General features: G+C 39.8%; 1 protein-coding gene across 3 annotated transcripts; it reads right to left on the bottom strand.

Annotated features, from left to right (window-relative positions):
* Positions 1 to 546: 546 nt before the first annotated feature.
* On the bottom strand, positions 547 to 19,897 carry PRPF3 (pre-mRNA processing factor 3). 3 transcript variants are annotated; one of them, XM_004285144.4, is made up of 16 exons: positions 19,746 to 19,896; positions 17,580 to 17,770; positions 16,776 to 16,906; positions 14,624 to 14,770; positions 12,957 to 13,040; positions 12,527 to 12,747; positions 11,253 to 11,559; positions 10,410 to 10,576; positions 9,548 to 9,627; positions 7,420 to 7,563; positions 6,371 to 6,470; positions 6,085 to 6,198; positions 4,601 to 4,719; positions 4,248 to 4,331; positions 3,134 to 3,195; positions 547 to 909 (listed from the first exon to the last, which is right to left on the bottom strand). In XM_004285144.4, the coding sequence occupies exons 2-16, from the start codon at positions 17,722 to 17,724 to the stop codon at positions 763 to 765; spliced, it is 2,052 nt and encodes a 683-aa protein (XP_004285192.1). In that variant the 5' UTR covers positions 17,725 to 17,770; positions 19,746 to 19,896; the 3' UTR covers positions 547 to 762. The 3 variants fall into 3 exon arrangements, with proteins under 3 accessions (XP_004285192.1, XP_033271542.1, XP_049549712.1); XM_033415651.2 differs by lacking the exon at positions 6,085 to 6,198 and having other exon boundaries at positions 19,746 to 19,897; XM_049693755.1 differs by lacking the exons at positions 17,580 to 17,770; positions 19,746 to 19,896 and adding an exon at positions 15,407 to 15,502 and having other exon boundaries at positions 16,776 to 16,907.
* Positions 19,898 to 20,089: the final 192 nt, after the last annotated feature.

Here is a 20,089-nt window from a genome sequence, read left to right on the forward strand (position 1 = left end):
ATTCTTGGGGGTGGGTGGGTAAAAGAAATTACACATTGTCTTTTAGAAAAGGATTGGTTTCTTTAATTAGTAAAGAGAATAGGCTATATTCCCAAATCCTATTCCCTTTTACAAACTGACCCATAACATCCTCTTTGGACTCTCCTTCTGTGTCCATTTCACCCACGACACACCTTCTCATATATTCACCCATATGAGGAACTAATTTCCTGTTAAGACTACTCAGCCAAGACCAGAAGTAATCTGTCAACCTCGTGACTATCCACTGAAGGTTAAGAGATGGAAATTCCCTCTCCCCTATCCACTTAATACCTTTTCCTTCTTCACTCTGCTCCAGGAAAACAGTATTTATCATTCTTGCTCTAAGATGAGGTCAGAAATTTCCATTATCCAATCATCCATCCATTCGTTTCATCCATTTATATATTCATAAATATCAATGACAAAATTTTCTTTTTCCACAGCAATTGCTAGAAGTCTGGAGAAAAGATCACCTGAAGACCCAAACTCCAATACCTTTGAACGTGTGAAAAATATCATACCGACTTTAAAAATAACTCTTTAATCATATTCACATAAGGGGAATAAAGGGCAGCACCAGGCTGTCTGGGTAAGGAAGCAAGATGTTCTCCCTTTGTCCCAATGTCAGCCTGGCACAGTTCTGAGATCACACACACAAGTAGGGCTGGGTTTGGAAGTAGAATAAGGGAGAGGACTGAAGAGACAAAGGCAAGAAGGGAGAGGCAAGGGCTTGCAGTAGTCTCAGTCGGTGGACTCCAACACAGATTCACTCAGCGCAAGGTCCCAGTAGTGCTCAGCCCCATGCTTTTTGAAATGCTCCCGAGCCATGTTCTCTGTAGGGCACTGTTTGAACTTCATCTCCCCAAAGCTCCGGTCTTTGGCTGTACCCTGGGAAAGAGACAAAATTTTTAATAAAAACACTGCAATTTCTAATTTAAATCAGATATAATATTCCTTTATAAAACCTAATAACACCTGTGTAGCAATATGCCTACCTGAACATAATTTTATGGTAAAAACAATTCTAGGGACTTCCCTGGTGGTCCCGTGGGTAAGACTCCATGCTCCCAATGCAGGGGGCCCGCGTTCGATCCCTGGTCAGGGAACTAGATCCCGCATGCATGCTGCAACTAAGAAGCCCACAGGCCACAACTAAAGATCCTGCATGCCTCAAATAAAAGATCCCGAGTGCCGCAACTAAGAACTGGTGCAGCCTAAATAAATAAATATTAAACAAACAAAACAAAACAAACAATTCTAACCTCCACCCCCTTGGATATTTGCTGAGTTTTCATGACTTTATATGGGTTTGTTTTTTTTGACTGAATGGAAGATGAGGAGTTCTGTGCTCTGGTGCCTGGATGGAAGAGTAAGTCAGGAAGGACTACGGAGGGTGAGATGGGATGAACTTGCCTCCCACCAGGCCTCCAGAGTTGGGCATTTAAGGAGAAAGGAGTTAGAGGCTAAAAGGACTCTTTTCATAAGACTTAGTGAGACCATGTATATAAGCAGGAGGTTTTGGGGCCCAGTGACAAAGAACAATACAGGGGTTCGGGGGAGAGAGGAATGGGAGCCAAGGGGGATAACCTGCAGACAACTACAATAGAAAGATTCAGTACTTAGTGGAACTGCATTCTCACCAAAGGGACTAGCTGCAATGGCAGTCACAAAGTGCTAGAGGCTTTCAGGGATCAGATTCCAAAAAGGAGGCTAAAGCACAACTTGGCTTATTTCTGAAGCTGAGAAATAATTCCTGAGGACTCTCAGAGATAAATGGAACAGAATTTTAAAGAGGTGAAGGGGCTGGGGGATATTAAATATGCATATGGGGACTTATGAGACACAGAAACAGTTATTATGGTTATTATTACCTACTTAGTATGCATAAATTGGAGGAATCTGGGGTAAGACAGAAGGATACATGAAAAACAGTAGCAATTACCTATAGAGTGGTCTTAAAAAATGAGTGAATTGGAAGGGACTATTTCAGTAAGTGATCTTCTGTGTTGTCAGAATTTATTTTAATGAGCATTCACTACTTTGGTAGTAAAGTACTACTTTTTTTGTTTTCGGGCCATGCCGCATGGCATGTGGGATCTTAGTTCCCCGACCAGGGATCGAACTCACGCCCCCTGCAGGAGAAGTGCGGAGTCTTACCGCTGGACTGCCAGGGAAGTCCCAAAGTACTACTTCTATAATAAAGAACTAGTTACTAAATATGAGCACATTTAAAAAATAGAAGATACACACACGCATGCAACCTAGAAGAATAAAATGAAAACATTAAATCAACACAAAGGTAGAAAATATTTACAATGTATAAAATGTATTTTGGAGTGGGAATAAAAGGATTACTGCAGTACATCAGGATAAGAATGTAGTTACTGAGGAAAGAAACTTTTAATGCTTCCTGGAGAAATAGGATGATATTTTACACTTCACAAAGGGTGAATGATCCTTAGTTCACAACTTGGCCTGAACAAGCATATTCACTCATTCATTCATTCTTCAGAATAGTGTGGCTCACTAAGAAAATTTGAGGGATGAAAGAATTGTATAACCATAAAAAAATTCCATTTTAAGAGTGATTTAGTCACATTTTGCAAAGCATCATTACATAATAATCAAATTAGGTTCTCAAAATAAAACTGACAATAGGGAGAAAATAATATCCACATTTTATAGACAAAGCAACAGTTTTTGACATTAAGTGTCTTGCCCAGTTACACAGCTAGTAAGTGATACTGCCCAGACTCCCAACTTTGTATTAAGTCTAGTACTTCTTTCACTATATCCAAAAAAAATTCTACAATTCATTTCCCTCTTTCCAAGTCTCATATCCATGACTGTGAAATAAATAAATCGAGAATTTGTATTCTTGCCACCAGTTTCCATACTTTTCCCCAGATGGCATAAACTATATACCCATCAATTTAACTAAAATATAATCAGGAAGGATTTGCTGCCAAATACTTAACAATGAATTCCAAAAAGAAATACAAATTACTTAAGGGATTAGTCATTATTTAGTTTTACCATTATATTGCTCCATTTGCATAATATAAACAATCAGGAATTAGCTAAAGTCCTGCTTCAGTGTTTAATCACCTACCTCCCAGACTAGTACACATTTGTTGGTTTTCTTCACAGCTTCCTCATCAGATTCCTCATCATCTGGAAAAGACAATATAGCTAAATCTTGCTCTAGACTTAGATCAAACATCAAGATTTAGGTCCTAAACAAACAGTATTCAAGCCTACCCAAATTCTTTAAAATATCATCACCTTTTCTCATGTATTGGGATCAAATGTCTTCTGTTACTCTTTATTTCCCCCCAATTAGACTGAAATCTCCAAACAGGTAGGGACATTAATTAATTCAACAAACATGTATTGAGGACCAATTACGTGTCAAGAGCTGTGACAGGTACTGGGAATAAGGAGATAAATAAAAGAACAATAAAAACTTGTCCTAAGCACTTCAGATGCCAAAATGATAAGAGTCCATTCTCAAGGAGTTTTTAGTCTAATGAAGGAGGACAGATATAATGAATGAAAATATCTTAGGAACACTTGCGAAACAAAATAAAATATAGGTCAATTATAGTAAAAAGTGTAGTTTAAGTACAAAAATAGGGAAGAACGAAAAGTATAGAAGGGCCAAAGTTAAGAAAAGTAAGGTTCTCTGCATATGTTAAATGCTAACCCAGGTCTTCAAAGAAGGGAAAAATGAATATTGATGGAAGAAGATGGCCTGAAGGATGTCAAATAAATATACAAGATAAACTTGGGCAAAAGAATAAAAGTTTATTTTCTTGAATGAAGCAGAGAGCTTTTTTTGATCTGAAAAATATTTTTTGCTCTCAATCCTTTAAAAAACTTTTTGTCAAAAAATTATATAATATAGACAATGCACATATGAATGCGCAGCTTGCTGAAATTTCACAAACTAAATACACTCATGTAGCCAGTATCCAGAGTCTGGGCTAACAGGGAAACCAGCTAGTAGAAAGGCCTTAAAGGACAGGCAGGAGAATAACTAATACTCATGCATATGATCATATAATAAATACTGTATGAATGTCTAGCATGCTTAAAGTCCAAATGGGTCTTTCTAAAATTCTTAAACATTATCTGGTATTTGCAAGAGTGTCAGAGAGAGGGAACAGATGAATGGACAGAGTACCATCCCACCTCCCACTTAATCCCCTCTAACCCCCATTCACCATCTCCCTTTGTGTTAGATGTCTGTTCATCCCACTTTATCCGATGCAGCATAAGACGCTTAAATTTCTTCTGGGCCTTGGGGCCTAGAAACAGAGAAGGAGAATTTTGCCAGAGCTGTGGAAGACGATGGGGTAGAAAGAACGTTTGTGTGCATTCAACGCTCAGACATTAATGTGGTAGCTGAAGCAATCCCAGGAACCACATCTTAGGTCCTTCTACTCCAATAAACACAGAAACAGAGGCCCAAGATATTAAACCCAGGTATGGCTCTAAAATACTATCTTTTTCTCCTTTCTTCCCACCATGTTAATCACTTCAAGGCCTACGGTTGCCTCAATTTTTTCAGACTCACCCCCTTCCACTACTACCACGTTGACATCCTTGTGCAGTACCACCACCCCTGTCAGGTACAGCTGCCCAGCATTGGCCTCAATCTTGAACTTCTTGGCTGGGTTGCTCAAATTTCGAACTCTGGAGAAGGGAAAGTTTAGTTATGGCTTTCATTTTAGCATCAGCAGCTGCCTGAATGGAATGGCAAATAAAAATGGATCCAAAATAGTTTTCTCTCTAAAAACAAAGGCATTTGGAGTAAGCAAATATACTAATGCTTAAAGGTAGAATTGATGAATCCAGAAGTATTTCTACTGTCTTAAACTTCTTCAAAGTCTAGCACTGTACACTTTACAACAAATAGCAGGTAATCAAAATTTACTCTAAGAATGAAGGAGAGATATTTACCATCATCCAAAAATATTTATATGCTAGTTGTTCTTGACAGTATAAAGACCAACAAATTCTTTGCCCTCTAGGTGCTTATAATATAAAGTAGTCACAATGCTACGCCTGAAAAATTTCTTGAAGAATATACGAAAAACTGTCAGTGGCAATTACCCACAGTGAGTGGTCCTAAGGGATCAGAGAATAGGAAGGGGACTTTTTCAGTAAATGTCCTTCTGTATTGTTAGAATGTTTTTTATCTTAGTAAGCATTCACTACTTTTATAATAATGTGCCGTTTTTATAATAAAAGAACTAAACAGGAGCACATCTAAACAGAAGATACACATGTACTTGACATAAAAGAATAAAATGAAAGCATTAAATCAACACAAAAGGTAGAAAATATTTACAACATGGAAAGTCCAGGGCTTCCCTAGTGATGCAGTGGTTAAGAATCCACCTGCCAATAGGGGACACAGGTTCAAGCCCTGATCTGGGAAGATCCCACGTGCCACGGAGCAACTAAGCCCGTGCGCCACAATTACTGAGCCTGAGTGCCTAGATCCTGTGCTCCACAACAAGAGAAGCCACAAGAAGACTGCGCACTGCAATGAAGAGTAGCCCCCACTCGCTGCAACTAGAGAAAGCCCGCGCAGCGACGAAGACCCAATGCAGCCAAAAATAAAAACAAATAAATAAATCAAAAATAAATAAATAAATAAAGTCCACTTTGGAGTGGGAATAAAAGGATTACTGCAATACATTAGGATAAGGATATAGTCAAATGAGGAAAAAAACTTTTAATGCTTCCTAAAAAAATAATATTTTATGCTTCATAAAGTATGAATGATCCCTAGTTCACATCTTGGCCTGAATAAGCATATCCGTTCATTCATTCTTCAGAACTAGTATTAGTTCACTAAGACCTCAGAGACAGAAGACTAAGTTTTTAACCCTCACCAATGAAAAAGATCTACTAGCTCTTGATTTACACTAGGGTCGTTAAAAGAGAGTAGAGCTGCTATTAGGTATGCTTTACACCAGTGATTCTGCCTCAATCACCTGGAAAATGTTTTGGTATTTCTAAGGAAAAGGCTGGCCCAGTTTGGACACCTACCTATAAACAGATATGTGTACCCCCTGTGAAATGTCTTCTTTAAGCTTTTTAATTTTCTTGACCTTTCTCTGTTCTGCTGTAAGTTTTCGGGCAGCGTTGGCCTCTTCATGCGCTCTGTCGTGACAGGAAGGACATCCACAAGTGAGAAAGGCATTGAAGATCAGAGGCAGGGCTGAGGGAAAGAGAGAGCAACGGAGAACTCTCCCCTCCCTCCAAATATGGATCCCCCAGAAGAGTCTGGGAAAGGTACTTGCCCTGGGTTTCCACCCAATCCCATGGCACTTACTTCTGTCTTTTTGCCATCTGAGCTCTGACATGGGCTTCTACCTTCGTGGGGTCTTGAACAGCTTCTGTTCCTAATACTCGCATCAAATTTGAAATTCTTACTGCAGTGAAGAGATGATAGAAATCAATCTCGTAAGTCATTACTCCAGCTGGGATAACCTGTCAATCTCTTCTCTACTAATTCATATCATTCACATATTTCAAATCTCTGCTCAAAACTCACCTCCTCCAAATACTCTTACCTTGAAAGCCCATCCAATTAATTCAGCATTTGAGGGAGGTCACATAATTAATCTAAATAACTGGTATGCATTTATTCACATTGTTTGAAAATTTACGAAAGACAAGGAACTTAATTTCTTTGGTATTTTTTTTTTCCTTTTTTTTCTTCTTTTTTTTTTTGCGGTACTCGGGCCTCTCACTGTTGTGGCCTCTCCCGTCACGGAGCACAGGCTCCGGACGCGCAGGCCCAGCAGCCATGGCTCACGGGCCTAGCCGCTCCGCAGCATGTGGGATCTTCCTGGACCAGGGCACGAACCCGTGTCCCCTGCATCGGCAGGCGGACTCTCAACCACTGCGCCACCAGGGAAGCCCTTTGGCATTTTTCACTCTCATCATAGCATTTAGTGAAAGATCCTATACATAACAGTGCTCACTCAAAATATTACTAACTGATAATGGAAACTACAGGAGTGAGGTTTTTTAAACTGCATTTTCATTTTTCAAACATTTAAGAATTATGTACATAACAACTCTATGCAAATACTCCAACTACTATCTTCATGAATTTCAAGCCTATTATTCTTCTAGGAGTATAGGAATGTTTTATGGTCAATATTAGTTAAAAAAAAAAAAAAGCCTTAAATGACATCTACAATGACTATGTTGACCTGTCTTAATAAGCAAAGACAATAGAAAATTTAGGAAAGGAAGAACCAATGAATGATTCTGAGAAACAAAAAGCACCCAAATATAGAGAGATGCTAAAGTTCCTCTAGAATGACAGAGATAAACTCGTCACCCTTTCTTCCCTGCCTCTAAGATACGTACCTTTGGGTTCTGGAGGAGGCATCAGGCCTAGCCTGACTTTCTCTTGTAGCTCCTTCTGTGCTTCCCTCCTTGTTTGCCTTCGAAGTTTCTTCTGTTCCTTCTTGGTCAGATATACCCCCAGAGTAACTGGTGTGTCATTGTCGACTGTCAGGCAGAGAAATGAATGTACCAAAGCAATCAGCATATTAGAGGGATACAGGTGAATATCAATCACATTAAAAGAAACTTTACAGCAACATGGATTGACCTAGAGATTGTCATAATGAGTGAAATAAGTCAGATAGAGAAAGACAAATACATGATACCACTTATATGTGGAATCTGAAAAAAGGGTATAAATGAACTTATCTACAAAACAGAAACAGAGTTACGGATGTAGAAAACAGACTTATGGTTACCAGGGGGTAAGCGGGAAGGGATAAATTGGAAGACTGGGATTGACATATACACACTACTAATATGAACCTACTGTATAGCACAGGGAACTCTACTCAATACTCTGTAATGGCCTATATGGGAAAAGAATCTAAACAATAGTGGATATCTGTATATGTGTAGCTGATTAACTTTGCTGTACGCCTGAAACTAACACAACATTGTAAATCAACTATACTCCAATTAAGATTAAAAAAAAAGAAAAAGAAAGGACCTCTAGTTTGCTTTTAGTTAATTTTAGGTCGTGATAATGGTATTATAGTTATGTCTTTAAAAAGCATTCTTTTTTTTTTTTTTTTAAATTTATTTTTGGCTGCCTTGGGTCTTCATTGCTGCTCGCAGGCTTTCTTTAGTTGCGGCGAGTGGGGGCTACTCTTTGTTGCAGTGTGAGGGCTTCTCATTGCGGTGGCTTCTCTTGTTGCGGAGCATGGGCTCTAGGCACATGGGCTTCAGTAGTTGTGGCTCACAGGCTCTAGAGCGCAGGCTCAGTAGTTGTGGTGCACGGGCTTAGTTGCTCTGCGGCATGTGGGATCTTCCCGGACAAGGGCTCGAACCCATGTCCCCTGCATTGGCAGGCGGATTCTTAACCACTGCCCCACCAGGCAAGCCCCTCAAAAGCATTCTTATCTTTCATGAGCAATGTTCTAACTTGTTTTTCTTTAAGCAGTTGAACCCTTTTATAAACTGAAATGTGACAAATATAGAAAACAAACTTAGAGCTGCTCCGGCTGCTCTGTGTGAGGATTTGGAGTAGGTGGCGGGTATCCAGAATCCCATTTGGATCCTACTTATTGAACCTCAACGTGCCTATGGAATACAATTTGAAAACCACTGGCCAACATTAGGAAATTTATAATTTAAGAGTCATAGGGATTGGGAAAAATCTTCTGAGCTCCCAAAGCAGATTTACTCAATTTGTTAAAACAAACAAAATCCCCCACTTTCTTCTAATGATTCATGCTGATGATAGCTAAGTACATTCTGATTAAGTATAATTCAATGATTATTATTCTTTTATTATCACAGGGTCTCAATCTATTTTTATGAACTTATTAGAGATACTGGCAAGCAAATTTACTGAGTAAATTTACTGAGTAAAAACTAACCTCCTCCATTCATCTCAAATTTGATGAAAATGTTAAAATCTTCTGTGATTGCTTAAGAGGGAATATCAGTATTATCTCTACATATGAGGAAATTCTGTATTATAAGTGATTTACCCAAGGGATTCAGCTAGTTCACAGCCACAGCTAAAACCCATCTCTTCTGACTGAGCCAACAGACTTTCACTACAAAAATGATAAAGAGAAAGGCTGAAGAAAAAGAAGATTGAAGAGGGCCAGGAGTTTAATGGTGGTGTACTAAAGTTGGGAGTCAACACTATGGCAAAAGCCCAATTTGTAATATACATCAGTGAGGCCATCTATAGATTAGACCTCAACGCTCTACAGCTGCACTGTCCAACACTGTAACCACTAGCTACATGTACTATTTAAATTTAAATAAAATTGAATAAAATTAAAAATTCAGTCCCTCAGCTGTATTAATGCAACTTGGTTTTCAAGTTCTCAATAGTCATGTGTGCACAGCAGCTATAGTATAGACAGCCCAGACAGAGAACATGCCCATTATCACATAAATTTCTATTGGCTAATACTTCTCTAGAGCTTTGATTGAGTAATCTCTACATTACCCGGAGGGTTGAGCTGGGCTGGATGTTCAACAAGATTCGTGATTCCAAAATAATCTTCTCTCTTGGGATTTTCCTCTGTACTAAAATTGGAGGAAGAAGGGAAAACAGGATTATGTGGGTAGAGATGATTGCAAGAGAGAGGGAATCTCAGAAACACAATGAAAAAATCCACCCCCGATAATGCATTCTAGAACTTTTTACAGTATTTGCATGTCTATAATATGTAATATATTACTTATAATTTTCAAGATGACAAAATGGTCCCACTAAGGTTGGATGCACTCTCTACACCAGTCATTGTCAACCTTTTTTTTCTACCCTAACACCCCTGATGGACACCATATTCTCTCATTAGTAACAATAATTCACTGGGACAGAGGCTGACAAAGGAAGCATAAGGAAAGGCTGAGACAGTCTCCTAAAGCCATGTATCAGAATAATGGAGCAGATATGATTGAAGCTTGCCAAATGTTTCTTATATGCTTTATTTATCATTCTCTCCCCCATCAACTAAGAATCCTTGCTCTATTCTAGGACTGGATCTTTAAGAAATGTAAACACCTATTATAAGTAGCAAAAGAAGATAATTAAGAAAACAAATATGGTAAAAACAAATAACAATGTATAACAAAGCAAGCAGAAATTTTACAGATTTGTATAGATTATTTAGACTATATGTGCCCAATCCTCCTACATTAACCGAAAAAACTAAAACAACCCATACAACATATTCTTTACAAATATATGAGCTTGTATATGGTTATCTATCTTCCTTGGATTTAAATTTTTTACTTAATGCACAAGTACCATCTTTCCCATTAAAACTCTAGCCTTATGAAAAGGTATTAACCAACCAACTCACAGGTCAAAGCCATTGGGGATGATATAAGAGTCCCACCACTCAATTTCAGGAACATCACCTTCCTTCAACTCCTTCTTAGGAGCAATGAGGGCCAGCCTAGTTGAAGTATGAATGCCTGTTTTTCGAGCTGCCTGTGAGATCTCTGCCTGCAGCTTCTCCAGTTGAGCCTAAAGACAAGACAAGAAGATAAACTGAAGTCAAAAAAAACAGGGAAGTAGTAGAATCCCAAACTTTAAAACACTTCCTTGTTGAACTCTTTACATCTAATGCAACAAATTCATACTTTCTGAAAGCTTAGAAAAAGGAGCTGTTCTGCTTTACTTTATCCTTTACTTGGTTGATTTACATACATTTCACTCTCATCACTAGCCCTTTACCCCACAGTGCCTGCCTGCAGCAAATATGCAGAAATGGAATTTTATGAAAAACCTCATTCTGAGAGGATGAAAACAAGAAGGTAAAAGTCATCAAATATACAGTCAATCAAACTATCCAAGTGTGTGGACTGTCTGCAGTAAATTTTAACACCAGGCTAGCTTTCATTAGTTGCCCTGAGGGTTCTCAACGGTTTCCCTCCACTGACCGTTTATGTGGAGAATTTTCAAATTCAATTTTATTTCTACCTAAGTAGAATGTAAGTAACTGAGAAGACAAATCAGCTAAAAATCAAGTATTCCAGGAAAAAATATAGTATTTTAAAAATTACTCATTGCTTTACTACTTGTTTATCTAATTGCCAAAAACAGAGAGAACTGAGTTGACGGTTATTTCAGGACTATATTCAATTTCCTTTGTCACTTCCTAACTTCTTCAAAATTCTAGATTATATTCTAAGCCAGATACCTTTGTCCGTAATCGCTGGGCAATCTTCTCAAATTTGCCCTTGTCGTGGAATTTAAAAGTGCGTCTCTGGCGCTGGGAAGGGGCAATTGAGACTCGGGGGTCAAAAAAGGTATTAGACTCCATGTCTTCTGATGGCTTTTCTTTTAGCTGTTGCTTGAATTGTTCCCTCTTCACAGCCCGAATATTGGCCTTCAGAGTAGGCATACGGTGTGTCAGCTCAATTTCCTTGCCGGTTGCATCTACAGTTCGACCTTGTTCATCAAGAATCAGTGGTGTAGGTTTAGTTTGATCTTTTAACTCCACCTTCCTGAAAAATAGCCCACAAAGGAATAAATCTCATTTGGAACAATAAGTCAAGCAAAAAAAAAAACAAGCAGAAAATAAAAAACAGGGCTTCCCTGGTGGCACAGTGATTAAGAATCCGCCTGCCAATGCAGGGGACACAGGTTCAATCCCTGGTCCAGGAAGATCCCACATGCTGCGGAGCAACTAAGCCCGTGCGCCACGACTACTGAGCCTGTGCTCTAGAGTCTGTGAGCCCCAACTGCTGAGCCCGCGTGCCTATGCTCAACAAGAAAAGCCACCACAATGAGAAGCCCGCACAGCACAATGAAGAGTAGCCCCCGCACAGCAACGAAGACCCAACACAGCCCAAAAGAAATAAAATTTAAAAAAAAAAAAAAAAAGGAAAAATCAAAACCCAACAAAGACAACTAGGTTACAAAATTCTAAGGAACATAAACCCATCAGTGAATAATAACATCTTGACTGAAACTATCAAATTGGACAGTTGAGTATAGAGTACAATCAGATGAAATGAACTTATAAATTACAATGGTAAGAAATTGGAATCATATTTTCCTTTACTCCTTAATTCTTGAGTCAGACAGGGGACGGCAAACCAATTAAGGTGTTAAAAATGAAGTCTATCACCTTTACCCAGTTGTAGAGAACTCTCAGATCTGGTCTCACTCAATGTGGTTTAATGGATATAGTTCTGACCTAGGATCCAGGAAACCTGGCTCTATTCCTAGCTCCAATATTAGAGGAATAATCTTAACTTCAGTTCTACCAATTGTAAAAAGAAGATAATTAAACTCTGCAACAAGGTGACCAAGAGAATAAATTCAATTGGTATTTATTGAGTATATGTAAGAAATATGAAACTGTCTAAGAAATTATTTAAGTTCCTTGCAAGAAGAGGATCAATAACATTCAAAGGTATTTATTGCTTCTCAAGCTTCAGAAACGAGTTCCATGAAACAGATACTCACGGGGGAGCAATGCCCATAGCATGGAGATTGGCCAGGCCCACCATGTTAGCATTGCCGATGAGCCCTGGCTTCAGTGCCAGCTGGGCTTGGATGCGGGCTTGTAGTTCAGCTGCTTTCCTTGCCTTCTCAATGGCATCATTCATGAAAGTGGCGGCCTGGGAGGGCTGAATAGTGTTGCCAATTGGAAGTCGCTCTGGTTGGGAGGAAGAAGGAGTCTTTGGCTGTGAGATAGAGAAAAAGAAATCAGAATCAGAAAAATTAGACAGGCAGGCAGATCTCCCCCGACCGCCCCCCCGCACCCGCCACAGAGTGGTAGACTGTGGTAAATTGGGGGTGGAACATGCAGTCATCTTCTGGACTCTCATTTGAGTGGGTGGCAAGAAATTCTGTGCTAAAGATTCTTATTTTCAGAGAAATCTGGTTACAATACCTGAGGCGTAGGGGGGCTAATGAAACTTAGTTGTTTTTTCCTTTCCTCGATTTGCCGTGTTGCTGCCTCCATCATCTGTTTGATCTGCTCTCAGTGGGGGAAAAAGTTGAAAAACTGTTAACATCTTTTTATTTCTCTCATACAGGTTCCTAAACTCAAAGGGCTTTCAGGTTTACAGAACAAAAAATTTTTGAATGACCCCATCATATTCTGCTTGTACTATAGGCTAGAAAATGTAGTAAAGATAAGCGTACACAGCTGAGCACTGGAATTTTTCAACCTATCTTCCCAAGGCAGAATTGGCATGTTAAGTATTGATAGTAACATAGCTTGCTAATTAAGACTCTGGAGTCAGGGAAACCTGAGTTTGAATCTTAACTCTGCCATTTAATGCTTGTGTGACCTTGAACATGGTATTTAATTTCTAAACCTCCAAGTGTCTAAAAGGGGTAAAAATGGTACCTACCTTACAGGGCAACTGTGAACATTTAGAAAATGCATGCAAAACTGACAGAACCCATAAACATTATTACACTTAAAAAAAAAAAAATCACCTATTTGTCCCTGAGTTCCTAGTAACGGGAGCCAACAATGTGAAGACTTACTTCCTAATCTCTGTAAATACTTTCCTCTGCCCTAAAGAAGTTCAGAATAATAAGCTTTGAGGACATGATCAAATAACTCTTCTTGAATTTTCCAGGAGTCCTGTGTCAAGGCGCTTCAAGATATTTAAAAAAAATTATTTTAAACATTTTTTTGAATAGGTGGTATATTTACATAGTTTAAAATGCAAAAAAGTACAAAAGGGTATACTGTGAATTCTTCCACCCCATTTTCTATAAAAAAACATCACCATCAGTTTCTTTCCTTTCAGAAATATCATACATAATATGCAAATCCATCCATCCACCCACCCATCCATATATATGTATATATTCTATTTCTCCTGTAACAAATTTTAAGTGGTACAAGAAATATTTACTACTTACGTGGTATCAAAATTGTTTGTTTTTGTTTTTGTTTTGTTTGTTTTTTGTTTTTTGGTGGTACGTGGGCCTCTCACTGTTGTGGCCTCTCCCTTTGCAGAGCACAGGCTCCGGACGCACAGGCTCAGCGGCCATGGCTCACGGGCCCAGCCGCTCCGCGGCATGTGAGATCTTCCCGGACCGGGGCACGAACCCGTGTCCCCTGCATCGGCAGGTGGACTCTCAACCAATGCACCACCAGGGAAGCCCCCAAATTTTTTAACAGTGCCCATTTTAAATACACAGATAATTCCTATTAAAAACATACAAAGTGAACTCAAAATTATTTGAGTGGATTATATCTTTTCTGTGTTATAGTATTTGGAAATACTTCTCTGCCATCATGTTAAGTTCTAATCATTTCAATAATTTTCTTACTGACACAGTGAGGTAGATATTTGGGCAAATGATGTACGTAACACACCTTCCTTGCCACATAATAGGTGCTCAGTAAATGCTATTTCAAAAGCCTTCAACTGGAATACTCCTGGTTAAACAAAGAAATGATGAAACATAAAGCAGGACATAAAATTTTTCCAATGCTAACAATTAATTCAAATTAAGGCCACGATAAATCTGGACCCATCCATCTCTTACTTCTTCAACTCTCAAAACCACCGTTTCCAGTTCTTAATTACTAACCTGGAGCTTAGTCAGCATGCCAGGACTCTCTGAGGGAGGCCCAGGGATTACTTCTGGCTCCTCTTCCACCTCCTCAAAACGGGGTATCCGTCGCTTTTTTACTCCTGATGATTCCTTGGAGATCTCAGAGTCATCACCAAACACTTCCTAAGGGAACCCAAGATGAAAGAAGAGTTGTATCCCTGCCCATGGGAGAAGGGAAGAATAATCCTAGTCCTTATCAGCTTTTTGTGGCTTTTCCCAGAGTCTTCTAGACCCTCCACCAAATGGACCATCTCACCCATCTCAACTTCATTATTCTCCTACTCCAGTCAAACAAATTTCATCCCATGTGCTTATAAATGTTCCCATCCCAAGGTCTTTGCACATCTTACTGCCCACATTTGTAATGATCTCCCTCAACTTTTCCCCCAGTCCAAATCCTGCCTAAAACTCACCTCCTCCAGGAAGTTTTTCTCATTAATAATCTCATCCCACTCTGATCAAACTGTTGTTTCACATCCTTTTAGCGCTTAAGAGCTTGGTTCATACTAAGTAAAATTACACTGCTGATATTCTGTTTGCCAAGTGTTAAGTCTTTCAATGTTAGTACGTACTTTCTCCCAACTAGTGTCTAAGCTCTTCCAGGACAGGGGCTTTCTCTCTTTTTCAGTATTCCCCAATAACACTTTGTTCTCATCAAACAATGGGAACTCAAATATGTTGACTAATTTGCAAGGTGAACTTAACAGGACCAAGAGTGGCCAACTGGAAGGGACAATGGGAAAAAGCAAATGTACACACCGGTGGTAGGCTTTGGGTGACATCCCCTCTTCACTAGGAGGGCTCGTGTTTTGCAAGGACATATCCTCGGCCAGGGGCGAGCGCTTCCTGGAACTCCTACAGTTCAAGAAAAAGGACTCTCCCATAATATATTGTGTGGGGTGGGGACTGAATGGACCAAAATGGGACCCGAATCCCAAGGCTATCTAGATACCTCCTTCAAGAAACCATTTTTATTAATCCCACCCAATGTAGTCACTTTATTCACAGCAGGCCCTCAGCACTTATACAGTAGCGCGCCCTATCAAAACATAATCTTCACGCTACAGATCTGTGTATACTATGGATCAAGCATTCCCCCTTAAATGTAACAAAATTCAACGGAAGTCTGAAACTCTATAGTCAACCCTAAAATTTACATGAAACTGCTACTCAGATTTCATAATTTGTGACTGTATTTTGTTGTGCCCTCCCATCCCCCAACCCTTAAACTGCAAATTCCTTTAAGGCAAGGACTATTTCATTCCTCTGATAACCCTACAAAACCCTAAACACAAAAAGCACACAAATCTCTATTTCTCTTGGTTCCACAGCCTGGCCAGGGACCAAGCAGACACTGCTTATTCACTCTTGTGCCTCAGGAAAAACAAAAGGATAGCCAGGATATCAAAAGCACTTTGGAAGGTTTTTGATGGGAGTCACAGAAAAGATTTTTTTTTTTAAGAGACAGACAGAGAAAAGAGATAGATCAGCTACTTGACACTGCTAATATTGAAAGAGGCCATGACCAATCAGCAACTATAGGATAAAAAGAGAAGGAGGTAAGGGAGGTAATGATGGTCCCTTTAAGTATTCCACTCATGGGGCCAGAGGACTGGCAATATGCTATGTGGAAAACAGTAGGCTCTCAAGACACACAGTAAAAAATCAATTGCTGTTAGGTGTCCCATCTAGAAGTCCATTGCAGAGTAATATCTCTAAAGGACCAACAATGAGGTCTATGGCTCAGGTAGCAGTGAAGTCACACTGTGAAGCAATCTATTAGGCCTCAAGTAAATCAAAGCATAAAATCTTAGAGCAATCAATTTATTGAAAAAAAAGAAAAAGAGAGAGACTTAGGGAAACATGAGAACCAAAACTCCTAACTGTATATGAAAAAGGACAAAGCTACCTACTGTTTCCTTGGAACGTTTCAACCCATGAACTTAGGTAGTTCATCACCATAAGATGGTGATAATACACGTTCACCCCCTCTACTCCAATGTCTAAGTACCTTTCTTAAATATTAGGTATTCTAATAGTGGATATTAAAGTGTGAGCCAGGTAAGCTCAGCAACTTTGTTACCATTCAAAACACTCCAAGCTCGTCAGATAGTTAACTGTAACCTACCTTTAGCTCTCGTTTTCTGCTCCTGTCACTGCTGGACTTGGAATGCCTAGAGCTTCGGCCTTCCTCCACAGCCTCAAACAGTTTGTCCACAAATCGGAGAGTAGAATCATCAAGAAAAGGTTTCAGGTGGTCTGGCAAGAAAAAAAGAGGTGGTAAGGTTGAAAACGTAAAAGTACTTAGTCCAATACTAGGCATACAACAGATGCCAACACTGGAATTTTATCCCTAAGAGGGAGAGAAATGCTTTCTTAAGTTCTTTGTAGGATTCTCATACATTCTCTTACACTGAATGACCTTGCCCCACGAGATAAAAATAGTTATAACTTTTTGGCATAGGAAGTAGCATAGCCAGAGTAACCTGTTTAGGCTGAGCATCAAAGTTTAAGATGAATAACCACTCTAAATTTTCCCAAACAGCAGTTGGAGGAGACTACCTTAACAAAATCTGCCTTCCTCAACATTTTTCATGTATTTTATAGAGACTTCTAAATGTTTAGATGTCGATCTGAATCTGAATATACCCATCTGACTTTAGTATATTTCCTAAGTAAATATAATTTAGGTAATTCAGTGCAGTGGTCAAAGGAAATCAGTCTGAGATTCAAAATATGTCACAAATAGTATAAAAAATAAAAAATAAGAGAAAAAGCAATATTAATTATTTAGGCTATTTCCATTATAATGCAAGAGAAACTGGCCTGACCTTTTTTTAGACACTCCCAACAAAGAGAATTTTGGGGAAGTTCAAAGCAGTATTTGGGGTCATCCTACATGTTAAGCCAGAAGTTTCAGAAAGGTACATACCAGCTGCCTTCTTCTTGTCCATGCCCTTCCCCACACAGTTCAGTGCTGCTGTGACCACTGTGGGCTCTGAGAAACCCAGCACCCTCTTCACTGTCTTCTCTATCCATGGTTTCAGCTCATCCAGCTCCCTCTTAGACAGTGCCATTCTTCAGGAAAAGGAGGATAGCTCAAAATAGGATTCAATACTGCACCTAAAAAGAAACCAGTAAAGAGTTAAGTTAGAGGACAGGAGAAGATTAAAATAACCCCAGGCAACAGTAAGTATATCAGGAATGCCTTCCCCACCTCTATTCTCAATCCTAGGCAAGTTCTTCTACTTCATTTCAAGCCAAATACTTTCCCTACAACTCATACTTCAAAACAGAAAGGACTACATTCTGTTTGATTTTTAACCCTAACTCAGTAAGTATCAGTGGATCAGTGAAACCTGTGGAATAAACAAACAAACCTTGGGAATAACCTAGTCTGAGAAATGAGTCCTAGCTTCTTTTTTGATTCTGTCATATTCAACAAGGACTGGCAAGCATATAACATGAAAACAAGACTGAAAAAGCCCACTCAGAGCCCAGCCGTTCTATTTTTCCTACTTCTGGGCAAGCATTCCTTAACCCAGGCCTTCTTTTAAGGGACACAAATGAGAGGGCTTATCCAGGTCAGTCATCCTATATTAAAACTCATAATCCTTAAGACTGTTCTATCACATTTCTCTGTACTCATATTCATCCCAGTGGGAATTCTGTACCTAGATACTTTTCTCTCATGTTCTACAGGGTCTCTGTCATAACTAATCCCTCAGTTCAGAAAAGATTACCCTCATTTTGGAGTACTCTCTCTCTTTTCACCTTTATTCTACTTTTTAGCTTAATAGAGAAAACACCATCATAAAAGACTCTACAACAATCTTTAATTTGTTGTTTAATGTAAGTTAGTACAGTTCTTAAATTTTATTCATGTTTACGTTTTTATCCCCTACTTAAATCTCAAAACTCTTCATGAGCATAAAGAAAATTTTTATTTCCCTGATTTTCTCCATATTGCCTAAAAGTCAATAAGCTAGACTGACCTCAATTCCAAGCTAACCTCCTCCCAGCAGTGCCACACATCAGGGTCCAATCTGGGATTCAATCTTTTAAGATGTTTTAAGACATCTTTTCTACTATAAGGTACAGTCTGATTATCTTCTACATTTTTGGCAGGTTTATCCTCTATAAGAACTGTTGCTAAATAGTGTATTTAATTTTGGTATAACCATATGAAGCAAGTAGATTAAAGTCATGAAACTACGAGTGAAAGATTTTGTGCCTCAGTGACACGTTATATGAATACAGTGGCTCTATTTACCCATCATGAGATAGCAGTAGAGCCTATCAATCTCAACATGTGCATTGCTCAAAAGCATATTCAGACACCACAGAGAATGAAGAGCTCACACCGAGCTCTACCATTTACCAGCCTTCTGACAAGTAATTCCTCAGACTGGGTTCACTCATCTTACAAAATGAGGACGACTGCCATTCCTATATGGCACTTAATTCATTCAATAACTATTGATTGCATAACTAATTCTATCAGATGAAATGTGTGCCCAAGCACCATATGAACAAATGTACTCAACTTCAACCCATTCTTCCATAAGATAACGTGCAAACTAAACAGCCAGTGGCCAAAATAAAAGTTCCAAACGGTAACTAGCTTTGTCACGAATCAAATATTCAACAATAACTGCGTGGAGCGGGGCTGGGGTGGGGTGTGGTTATGGTGTGGAAGGATAGGAAGGCAGAATGATCTCTGAATGTGCTGGTAGCAGGTTCTAATCCTCTGAAGCATTTCCTTACTCGGTGCTCTCCTTTGCTACAAATCCAATTTCCTCCCTGAAACCCCCATTCTTCTCTTTTTGCTCTTTCCGTCTCTCTGACCCGCCCCCAACCCAGCCTCGTTCTACCCCAACTCCTCATCTCAGAGGTAGTCCCCTCAGCTCGTCCCTTTCCCGCCCCCGCCCTTTTCCTCTCAACAATCTCATTCCAACCCGTTCTCCCACAGAACTTGTTCTTTTCTCAGCTTCCTTTCCACTGAACCTTCCCGCCTCTGTGCTCCCCCTGGATTGAACCCTAGCCCCAGTCACTAGGACGCGAGGATACCCTCTCCGGGCCCGGGGCCACTACTCACCTCACTAACTTCAGCCCCTGAGACGGAGCCCAAACGTTACACCGGAACCGGAAACCTTCTGACCGCCCTATGGCCTGCCGTCGCTACTGCCACTGCCGCCGCCACGCCGCGGTCCCACAGCACGTGACGAGGGAGGGCGGGGCCGCCAATTCGCGCAGCCGTAGTGGGTACTTTCCCGGCGGCGGAGCGCCTGCGTGGCGGCGCTTTAAAGTTTTCCGCTTGCGCGTTACTTGCCTCCTTCGGTTTCCCCAGGTAAATCTGTTAGCTAGGTTATTGCAAAGTTAATGTTCCCTGAAGCATAAATTGGGCTACTTGTAGCATTCCTAGTGTGGAGAATAAGTGCG

This window comes from Orcinus orca, chromosome 1 (assembly GCF_937001465.1).
Source record: "Orcinus orca chromosome 1, mOrcOrc1.1, whole genome shotgun sequence".
NCBI lineage: Eukaryota > Metazoa > Chordata > Mammalia > Artiodactyla > Delphinidae > Orcinus > Orcinus orca.

Coding starts and splice junctions, on each gene's coding strand:
- PRPF3 (XM_004285144.4), bottom strand. CDS start 17,724: ATGGCACTGTCTAAGAGGGAGCTGGATGAGCTGAAACCATGGATAGAG. Junction 12,748..12,956: donor TTAGCCCCCCTACGCCTCAG/GTATTGTAACCA, acceptor TCTATCTCACAG/CCAAAGACTCCTTCTTCCTC. Junction 11,560..12,526: donor GCTATGGGCATTGCTCCCCC/GTGAGTATCTGT, acceptor GCTATTTTTCAG/GAAGGTGGAGTTAAAAGATC.